At 38.2% G+C, this 11,703-nt stretch overlaps 1 protein-coding gene across 7 annotated transcripts in view; it reads right to left on the bottom strand.

Moving 5' to 3' along the window:
• Positions 1-11,703, bottom strand: part of MEIS1 (Meis homeobox 1) — a 140,503-nt gene that overhangs the window by 57,693 nt on the left and 71,107 nt on the right. For 6 of the 7 annotated variants that reach the window (XM_023224054.2, XM_023224051.2, XM_023224056.2 and 3 more), the window contains one exon: positions 4,484-4,629. The exons of the other annotated variant lie outside the window; for it this stretch is intronic. In XM_023224054.2, coding sequence (XP_023079822.1) covers positions 4,484-4,629 — 146 coding nt within the window. The remainder of the gene's footprint in view (positions 1-4,483; positions 4,630-11,703) is intronic. 7 annotated transcript variants of the gene reach the window in all.

Here is an 11,703-nt window from a genome sequence, read left to right as displayed (position 1 = left end):
AAAGGAAAGGAAAGGAAAGGAAAGGAAAGGAAAGGAAAGGAAGGAGGGAAGGAGGGAAGGGGAAGGGAAGGGAAGGGAGGCAGGAAGGAAGGAAAGAAGGAAAGAGAGAAAGAAAGAAAGAAAAAGAAGGAAAGAAAGAAAGAAGGAAGGAAGGAAGGAAAGAAAGAAAGAAAGAAAGAAAGAAAGAAAGAAAGAAAGAAAGAAAGAAAGAAAGAAAGAAAAGAAAAGAAAAGAAAAGAAAGAAAGAAAAACACTTGGTACATAAGTGTGTCTAACTTAGAAGCAAAGTTTGTCTCTATAGTAAGGCTTAACCAGATGGAATCCTCAGGATAGTGAATGGATGGGGAGTAGGAGAGAGTGTGGATGAAAATCAGTTCACCGTCAGGATCACCACCCTGACTGGTCAATGCCGGATATATTGATCCGTGAATGCTTGCTTCACCTGAATCTGTAGGTATGCTTTCTAACTACCTCCCTTCTCCCTAACTTTCAGTATTCCTGGAAGCACAGGAGCTCCATGCAGGAAAATACAGTCACTGCATATTTTAAATGAGAACCACATTAACCGCTTTTCTATTTAGATTATACTTTAGACTGTAATATGATAGGGTAGGAAAACAAAAAAGAAAAGAGACCCTTGATTTTTACCTTAAACGTGGTATGTATTCTTTTTCTTCATTTTTGCTAAACCTTTGGACACATATCTTTGTAACACTATGTAGCAAAAGAACTGATAATATGCAAAACACATCCAGCTTAAGCACTATGATGTCACAGACTATGTTTACAGTTGGAATAATGCCTTCAAGAAGGAAAAAGAAACCTTGATATGACATATGCCCCTGAACTGATTGTGAATATACAGTGACTCATATGCAAATATTAAGCACGTTTTAATTGTTTGCAATAATTTATCTTCAGGCAAATGTAAGTATTTCTATTAATAAATGCCTTTATTTTCTTTCTAATTGTCTCTTATTATTTAAATCCTGTCAGTCATTCTTTTCAATTCCAGGGAATAGTTTCTTTTAAGAGACCCTCTCTATTTATCAACTGGCGAAACGCTCAACTAAGTCTAAGCTGGGAATTTACCTCACTGAAATTTCCTCTTACCCCATAATCACCAAAGTTTAAACCTCGTTTCCTTTTTCTTTTATTGTTTTCATTATAAATAAGTATGTCCAGTTTAGCTTGCTAGAGACTGTGAGCCCAAGAATGAGGCTTTAGTTCTCTCTTTGGAATAGTAAAATGTGCTACTGATTAAATCTACCTGTGGATAACTACAGACTGCCACATTTTTCTTCTCATGTAGCTGGGGTACAAATCCAGAAAGTTGGTTTTTGTTTTGTGGTGTTTTGTTTTTTAATTCAGGGCCTATTCTACTTTTCTAACACAGAAATGCTTTAAAGCCCTTTCAAGGGCAGATTTTTTTCGCTGAATAAACCCAGTGAAAGAATTGATCCATTTATTTTAAAAAGAAATAGCAATTTACTTTTAAAAGGTGTGGGAGGTTTTCGAATATGTCTTTGGACATTTAAAAAAAGATCAATTTACAATTTACTAATAAATTGGTATTACTATTGTTTCAATTAGCCAGAATTTCAGTGGCTTTTTTATATCTAGCAAGATTTCAGAAAGGATTTCCTAGATAAGTTGCATTAATCATATAGCAATGATGTGACCATTTAAAATTTGTACAGTCTTCCTAATGAATTGTGCATCCCTGAAGACCTCTCAGAACTTGAAATAAAGTCACTAAAGAATTAGTACTGAGATGTCAGTGGTTACTTACATTTAGACAAACAACAACAAAACTCTGTTTAGATTCTATAGGTTTTAAAAATAGAATCTATTAAAATTAGCTCCTTACTATAAATATTACTAAGCAGTCTATGCATTCCTTCAAGAAGGATTACAAAACAAGAGTAATGGGTGTTCCTTGTAACTGGAGGTCTATTTGCTCTTGCAATTAGAGAAGAGGGAAGGAATCTTTTTCACTGGGGGAAGGAAAGATGAAAAATTTAAATATATCTCCTAACTTTGCTCTTCAGATGATGTTATAAGAACAATTAGCTATTTAATGAGGGTTGTCATTAATCAATATTTCTGTATGAGCAGATGGCATTGGAGTGGGTAATGGGGGTAGAAATACCCAATGGAAACCACAAGGTAACACCTGTAAACATTCACAGAATGCTGGGGAAACATGGATGAATGGGCTTCCCCTTCCAGGGCAGTGGCACAGGCCAGCAAAGACCTCAAAACTGAAGACTATTATTCAGGCCTCAAGAAAGCAGATAGTTCATGAATAATTTCCATTACAATTGCCCCAGTAACAAACACATAGTCCATATAAGCAATGCAATGCATGTAAAATCATGTGGGCTGTTAGAAAGTTTATTTTGGTTTTTTGTTTGTTTGTTTGTTTCAAGAAGATAATGTAGCTCTCTGCAAGGGTCTTCACAAGGGTACAACCTAGAAAAAACAGGAAAACTAGTGGCTGCATAAAATAACTTGTTCCTCTCTCTCCTGATTCTGTCTGAACCAATATTTGATTATATTTTATTCAGGGGCACCTCAGCTTCAAGTAAAGCCAAAACTCCTTTGCAGATTGAGATGGGGGCTGAAGAAATATATTCATTGTTTCTGTTAGTCTAGGAAATAGAAATTGTTTGGTTGTGACTTCAGGGTCAACCTGATTTTGCCCACCACACCAACTCATTCCACAGAGCAAGTTAGCTGGTTAGCTCTGGAAATAAAATATCAGCATCATTGCATCAGCATCATTGTACTACACCTTTGACCAACTGCCACTTCTTATCTAAATGTCATTCATTCGTTTTTCAAGATATGCCCTCAAGACCTGAGTCCTCTTTCCCCCCAGCTCATTAGTGATTGATAATCCTCAGTGGGGAACTTACAGGAGTCAGATCTTGAAATACCTACACACATGCAACAGGTGTCAGATAAGTAATGGTGCCTGAATCAGATTTTAGGTAAACCTAATATGATATTAAAATCAAAACAGCTTGAACAAACTAAATCTTCAACTAATTTCCAGCATAGCCAAGCCCTAAAGTTTACTCAAAAACTGTAGTGTAATCTAGTTACTGTTTGGGATTATGATGGGAAGAAGAGAAGGGAGGAAACTTTTTTTTAATTTAATTTAATTTTATTTTTTTAGCTATTCCTGCTGCTCTCAGTTTTCATCTTATTCACTGACGCTGGAAAATCTGGATTATTTCATACCCTTGAGTATTATTAGAGGCACAGCCTCTATCCAGAGGAGCATAACCAACACGACCTTCAGACATCCCCGGAGTTTGTCTCTCTGTACCCGTAAAACTCACTGAGGAACATGGCTTTGAAAGTGGGCCTGGGTATGAAGGTAAATAGGCTCTGCACGTGTTTATGACAATGCAGGATTAACTTTAATATTTAAGGAAAAAATGACTTTAGGAAAAGCAAGCTAAGACAAAAATAGTATCATAAAATATTTTCTCCTGATATTTAAAAAAACCCTCAAGAGTTTTTAACATTTATCCATCTATGTAACTTTGCTACAACCTGTCTAAATTCATTCCTTGTCTCTAATATTGAAATTCCCCTGGTCAACAATTTTGCTGATTTTTAAAATATTATTTTATCCACAAATCTTCATTGTGTCTTCTTCTTTAAATCAGTATGCACTTGCAAAAATATCCACCAAAATATTATTCTTATAAATATTTTGAACATGAAATTCATTCAGAACAATAACCAAACAAAACAAATCCCCCAGTGGCATAAAGCCCCAAATCTCCAGTTTCTCACATCTCCAGGAGAATTCCTGCAGTGAAAACAGCAATACTTGCACAGACAATATAAACTGTTACTCTGCTTGAAAAGTCACAAGGGACTACACAGGAAGAGCTGACTCTATATTGCTGTTTTCCTTTACAGTTCTAAATACAGGGACAACTTTCACTGTGGAGCTCTGACTTACATGAATGTTTTGTAATGGAAGCCAGTGCATTCAAACCATTTAAAAGCAAATTATGTGATCATCTTGCCATTGCAACATGATTTGAATTTTTGTGGACCATTTGTTATAAAGGTCCACTAAAGCATCAGAAGATATTAAGTCTCTCTTTAGAGTTTGTCTTATTTTCTTCTTAGTAGGAGATGGTTCTGGGCACTTAAGGGTCACATTTAGAAAAGTAACATCATGAATATACATTCTTAAAATCACAAGTGCACATGAACACCTAAACCTTTTAACTTTTGAAAGTTAACAAAATTGCAATCGTTAATTTTAAATAAAATTTCTCATTTGGGGTATGTATCTAAGAAATAAGTGCTAACATTTTTGCAAAAACTGTGGGAACACAGTTATTTATCAAATATTTCAAGTCCAGAGGGATCACTTTTTTCTCATTTTTTTCTATAAAAACTGGTTCATTGTCCATATTTAGTTTACATATGTCATTTAGAATCCACTTACTGTTAGATGCTGGAACAGCCACGCCCTCATGATATTTGTGGCTACTTTGGGAAAGATGCCACGCTTTTTGTGACGCTTTTTGTCCTTATCAGGGTCATCATCGTCACCTGTGCTGGGGGAAGCTACACTGTTGTCCAAGCCATCACCTGCAAACATAGTGAATCAAATTTTGACTGATACTACCTTGACATGTTTTATTCAAATAGAATGCCTTTGGATATAAACAAAACCAAAAGAGCAAATTTAAATGATTAATAGTTTCTTTGGTACTGTTTTTTTGTTGTGTTTTGTTTTCCAAAACAAAGAGAAAGAACAAGGCCTAGGCTCAAGAGTAGTCAGGTCTAAAGAACGTCTTCCAAAGAACATTGCCAAAAGTCAAAGGGAACGGAGGGAAATATCCAATCCCCTTGTGACTTTGTTGCTATGGTAATTATTCCAATATGTATAGCTGAGACAGGTTAAGTGTAACTCCTACTGGGGAGTTAAATATGGTGGCAGTCATTAGCAGTGGCGCTATGGCTGCCTGGGAATTCAAATCCCACAGTCATTGACATTGACTTGTGAGAAGATTCATTTAAGATATCAACTATTTCCACAAGTGATCTATCTTAAGACTAGTTAAACTAGGATGGGGAAATGTAGGTAATCCATCATATAAGCAGTTTGACATAGGAATGCTTCAAATAAAATACAATTTTTCTTGTAATAGAGAGAAAGCATCAAGTTTAGTAAGGGAAAAACCCCAACATAGTTTCTTAATTAAAAAACAATTACTGTGTAAATAAAATAAGGTAATGCTAAATTAACAGTAAATTGGAATTGTATTACACTAATAATTCAGGCAGTTTCTAAAATTCGTGCTAGGTTTAAATTTTTCACACTGAAAAATCACCTGCTAACATATTCCTCTATATTGGATCCTATTTTTCTATTGATTTTTATTATAACATTTACACTTTTTCTTCTAGAAAACATTTTGGCTCTGTGACTAATGAAATTAAAAAACATAGTATTTCTCTTTTATAATGCCATGTTTAATAAGAAAAAATAAAAATTTAACCCGTATAACTGTTCAAAGAAAGTTACAAGGTACAAATGGAAAGTAGGTATTTTTTTGCCTTGGCTTCAAAGTCAAAAAGGAAAACAACAAAGGACAAGACCCATTACACTAAAAAGTAGCTTAGCTCAGTCAACCGTTCTCTTAGAAACCGACAGGTTGATCTGGGCCCAAAAGGAAGAGCTATAGCGGCCAGGCTTAGAAACGAGGTAAAAAAAATACACCCAAGAGCACATTCACTGGGTTAAATAAGTCACTGGAGAGCCATCTACATGACCCAAAGAACCTGATACTTTGGTAAGACAAGTTTCCTGCACATAGGCCTCAGGTTCATTTCCATGGCTTCACGAATTTCTGTATTTCTCATTTCTGTTACTAGTTCCTACATAAAAAAATAATTCTCTAGTTCAATTTTAGTTATTTCTGTCTAATCTATAGTAGGTATGTTGCAACTAATCAACTGTTCTTAACAGCTCCCTCAGCAGACCCATCTCTCTCCTGTGAAAAAAAAGAAAAGTGTCCCTCAATATTTTTTTTTTCAATTGCCTTAATTGGTACTGAGATGAAGTTTAGAAAGCTTGTTGGGTGAGGAACAGACTAATTCCAACATTTCTACTATTGTTACAGAATATGCTATAAATGCAAAACTTCTGCAAAACTTTTCTGATTCTAAATTTTTATTCATTACAAATCCATAATTTTATTATATTTAAAACCCATCTATTTTGTTAAAAGTTTCAGAGAATCATAGCTTGTGTTCACTTGGAAAAGATCATGAAAACCCACCACTCCAAAGCCATCACTGTATCAGTGAAGAAAATGCTGTGTTCCCTGACTGGGTCAAGGTCATGTACCCTGTGGAACTACTGGGGTCTGTGCTGTGCCAGACCCCGGCATCTGTACATCAGCACTCCTTCCACGCAACCAAACTCTTTATTTGCATAACCAAGTATTTTATGAGAAGTCCCCTTGGATTTGCCTAATAAATTCTTTGAAAGTCCAGTATTTAAACAGGCTTTTTATTCAGAGAAGCAATTCACCATATAAAATAACAATTCATTAAAGAAACATGAGAAAAGAAAACAACTCAACAGCATTTAAATTTTCGATGGGCTAATCCACTTTCAATATGCAAAAGGTAACCAAGGAAAGGACATATACGACTTGATCATTGATTAAAAATGAAGAGCTTATAACCTAACAATACTGTTTTCACCACCTCCCCATGATTATTTTCCACCTTTAAAAAAATCAGCCTTTTTATCCACCTCAAACCCCTTCAGATTAATTTAGCAAGCAATGCCTAGTGCCTGCCTAGAAGAGAATTCATTGATAATTTATGGAAATATCTACTATAATCCAGCAGAGATGACTTTTTTCCAGCTTTGTGCATCAATAGATAATCAAGGCCTTAAAGCAACCTTAGCTTCCCATTACCTCAGGCAAAAGAATTCCTGAAAGCGTGCCTTGAGGGCACCTGAATTATATACTCCATTAGGAGAGGAAGGCTTTCTGCATTCCATGTGTAACACTCACCAGAACCTTTCCTGTTTATTTCTGCTGTATGAAAGCAGAAGCATTAGGAACAGAATTTTTTAAGTGAAGACTTATGTAGATACAATGGAGAAACCTTTCAAGCAGGAGCCAGATCACCCCCTTCAGTCCCTGGCAGTGACCTCTCCTGAATAAAAGGTTTCTATTACATCATTAGCTCAAGCCAAAAACAGCCTTGGCTTAATGCACAGTTTGTTCTTCCTACTGTTTTTAGGCAAATACAGCTACTTTACTCCCATCTGGGAGGGAAATTACACTGCTGGGTTGTAATCTAAGACAAGATTTTCATTGGAAGCAAATGCTTTCAATCCAGTGTAAATACTGGTGCATGTTCAGAAAAGCCTAAAACAATAAACCCTGCTCCTTTCCGACACAAGTTAGGGAAATGGAGAAGATGGGGAAGGAGAAGAGCATAATAAAACAGACTATTCTAAAAGCAAACACTTTCATAGATTTTAATAAATTGTTTAACCTCTTCCACTTTCTAAAATTGAAAATTGATCTGGAAATGTCTCAACCTCAGAGGAAAGTCTAAATGGTCAATTGTACCTTTAGCATTTCCATTCACTTCGCAATTTGATACAGTCACCTCATTGTGGTCTCTCGAGAATTTCTTTCCTTTTTTATTTTTGAGATCACTAAACAAACTTGGAGAACCGCCGGCCGACCACACGGCAGCAGGCAGCAGCTCTGAACCACATTTGTAAAATGTCAGCAGTGACTTCATTCCTGGAGCTGACTTCTCCTGCCGCCAAATGAAGGCAAACTGAAAAGGTGGAAATAATCATAAAAATGATGCTAGTCCATAAACAAGCTTACAGCCTCATTAGGATAGCAGTAGGCTCCAGTGGGTGATTTATGCTCGTTTTGCTGATGCTATGAGGAAATGCCATAGGGCGACTTTAGCCAACCGCTAATGGTTTCTGACAGCTTCTTAGCAACTAGTGCAAGCAACGTTGTGGCGTTTGCTAGTGACAGAAACTGAAAATGTCATATTATCTGCCCATGTGTCATGAAGTCCGTGTGGCAATTAACTAGCAGGCCAGTGACTGAGGGGCCAGAGGCTCCTGAAAATGGCCTTTGGCTATGCAGAGGCAGCCGCCGGGGCTGCGCACACACAGGCCGCACATATGCAACATTCTAATGCAGAAATCCACTCCCTGCAACTTCCTGGGCTCTGATGAGACCGGGCCACTCCAATCTCTTTTTTCCCCCTCAGTGAAGTGAAACTCTGGGCTCCTCTCTCTCTAGGCACAGGCTCGGGCATTATCAGAAGACTCTAAAGCAATCTGCTTTGATATGATTACCCGAATGGCTCCTTAATTGGCAGTACCTGGTTCTGTGCCTCTTGGATGCTGGACTCAAAGGTGCTAGCTACAGTACTTTGCTACTCTCTCACAAATTAGTCTAAAAGGATTTAAGATCACTGGAGCAGACTCATTGCCTGTCAGATTTCAAGGAGCGGAGGAACTCTGTACAGCAACAAGACACTATTTAAAAAACACCAGGTTTCTAACGAGCAGGGGGAGAATCTTGGCCACACTTTTCAGTTTCCGAGCTATCAAAACCATGCACTATATGTCAAACTGTCAAACCTTTCAGCGTGGGCCATTTGCCCTTTCAAATAATATTTAAGAATTGTTTTTACAAAATTTTATAGGCCATGGTCTAGTGAAAGAGGCCAACCAACAAAGAAAGGAATTTGTACTACAATTCGTCTACGGACAATTTCTTGTGAGACCTGGGCCTGTCCCTACGGAGCAAGGCAGGTGACCTGTGGCAGCTCCCAGGCTGTCAGAGAGCTCAGATTTCAAACACGCTCAACTCAAACATCCCGAGTCGCCTATTTAAGCATGCCCAGGCATTTAGACTGTGCTATCTCGTGCCTTTCAAGGCAGGATAAAGCGGCATTTATCGTATTCAGGCCATTCAATGGGTCAGACTGACCGTGTCAGCAGGGGCTCCTCTCCGGCAGGTCAAAGCCTTGCTCCCATTTTTTTCTCTCTCTACTAACTCCTTCTGTCCTCTCAGGACTGCTGTTCCCCTAAACCTACTCAGAGTGAGACAACAAAACCCAAAGCAGCTCCTAAGATTTACATCACAACTGATCAGTACTTCCTGTGTCAGTGGGCCATCAGGTAAAAATAAAATGGGTTGTCTGTTAGAGGGTTCTTTATGTCACAGAAGCAAAACTCCTAATTAAGGAGATGAACTTTCGACTGCCAGGGCAAATGAACGTGTAAGGTTGCGGACCCCCTTGTTTTTCTAGGAGCCATGCTGGAAGCCACAGTGACTTCAAGATCATTTTCATTTGCAATTTTGTATTGAGACTCCATAGTTTTGGGCCATAACCTCTCTTTAAACTTTACTTTTCTCTTCTTCCAGTGTTGAGGAATAGTGTTTAATCCCAAAATGTACCTAGACTCAAAAATCAGGCCATTTATAGTTGTATCTTTTGATATTGAGTAAATTCGGTTGTGCCTTGAAAGTTTTCCAAATGGTCCATTCAAAAGTATGCTTATGAATGTATAGCTCCTGTTGTAAGGTGGCTACATTTTCATGCAAATAGGATATTGTTGCATGATCTGATTGTCAGCAGAAAGAAAGCTCAACATGAAGGTTTCTTTTTTCTCTTGCATGTTTCTCCCATAGAGTATCTACATGAGGGAAAATGGCATCTCACCCCTTAAAAAGTGTGTAGAACATCCCTGCCTTGCTTGTGGCAGCTGACAAAAACATCCCATCAATATGGAAAGGCTGGGTTTCCTTTATAGTGGCCTATTTGGGTGTGCCTGATGTCCAGGGTTATTAGGAAAAATGTAACAACTACCCCAACCCTATTTCTCCAGGACATGGTTGAGTCTAGGTAGCCAGAATTCAGGTGGGATAATGTTTCTGTGGTATGTTAAGAGGATAAATGGTGAGAATTATAGACATCCCTTCTTCAGGAACTAGCTGGAACACTTCAGGGGTCTTAAGGAGATGTTTTATCTTCATTTAGAATGTATAATAGCTGCCAGAATGATTTTTCTAAAGCACACATCTCATCATATCACCCTGGTACTTAAAATCCTTTGGTGGCTACCCTTTGCCTTCAGAATAAAGGTTATGCTTCTTAGCCTGGTGTAGAAGGCTTTTCACGATCTCTCTCCTGGGTGTTTTTCCAGCCTAGCATTTGCCAGGTCCCCATATGCACTGGCACTCACAGCCCCGTCTCTGGTCCTGAGCAGACTTGAAGTTCTCAAGGCACCATGCACTGCTCTCTCTACCTCTTTGAATTTCCTTATGCTAGTCCCTTTCCCTGCAGCAGTCTTCCCTTGCTTCCCCTAATGACATGACAAACTTCCTGGTGACCTTTATGGCTCAGCTCAATAGCCATCTCCTCTAAGAGGTATTTGCTGGACTATAGCTGATTTAGTGACACCCCAATCCCACCCACCAACTGGGTGATTTTTCTTTTCCTGGCATTCCTCCATCCTAACACTCTGCTAAAACTCTTTATTTCCATATATCTTTCCCTGATTTGACTACAGGGTCTGAGAAGGCAGGGACCAAGTCATGCACCTCTCTGCTCTCAAATCCTGATGTTACTCCAGTGTACAGTGTACAAACTTGTTCATCACTTGTAAAATGAAAAAATGAATGTATCTTTTACACTATAGGAAGAAAACCATAGTTTCCATTTTCATCCCTTACATTTCTTTCTGAGACATACCTAAATTAAACTCTTGAAAAATATTCACCAATGAAAATTAATAAACAACTATAAGAAAACATACAAGAAATACATTCCCCAGAGCTGGAATATTTCTTCTAAACCTTTAAGATCATCTTGCACCAAAGATGGACTAAGAGTTAAGGTATCAGAATCCTTCATGATGTCTACCATAGCCTTTCAGAAATATATCACTACTTTCTGCAATTATAATTTAAAATCATTTACTTAACTAAAATTTCTTGCTGTTTGTGCATCTTTTCTGAGCAAAGGTTGTTTCTTTCTGCATTTTTTCCCAGTGAATTAATTATATCCCCCTCTTTACACATTTCCCAGGTTTGCCATAGCTGAGAAACTCAGTTGTTTCTAAGCAGACAATTTGATCCTCAGCTCAAACTTCAGGCCAGCATTTTAAACATCAAACATCTGATGTTAAATATATAAAACTCTAGAACTCTGGCTTTCCTTGATTTTTTCAAGTAATTGTATTAGCTTTTCCCTGAAGACATAATACAGCCCCTTAAGTCTTTTCTTTTTTTCTTTTTTAAGAATGTTAGGCCAGGCGCGGTGGCTCAAGCCTGTAATCCCAGCAGGGAGGGCGGGATTTGGGAGGCCGAGGCGGGTGGATCACGAGATCAGGAGATCGAGACCATCTTGGCTAACACGGTGAAACCCCGTATCTACTAAAAATACAAAAAATTAGCCGGGCGTGGTGGCGGGCGCCTGTAGTCCCAGCTACTCGGAGGCTGAGGCAGGAGAATGGCGTGAACCCAGGAGGCGGAGCTTGCAGTGAGCCGAGATCGCGCCACTGCACTCCAGCCTGGGCGACACAGCCAGACTCCGTCTCAAAAAAAAAAAAAAAAAAAAAGAACCTGGGTATAAAATAGTAAGTTA

This window comes from Piliocolobus tephrosceles, chromosome 15, assembly GCF_002776525.5.
Source record: "Piliocolobus tephrosceles isolate RC106 chromosome 15, ASM277652v3, whole genome shotgun sequence".
In the NCBI taxonomy this organism is placed as follows: domain Eukaryota; kingdom Metazoa; phylum Chordata; class Mammalia; order Primates; family Cercopithecidae; genus Piliocolobus; species Piliocolobus tephrosceles.
This window is presented reverse-complemented; position numbering and strand designations above follow the sequence as displayed.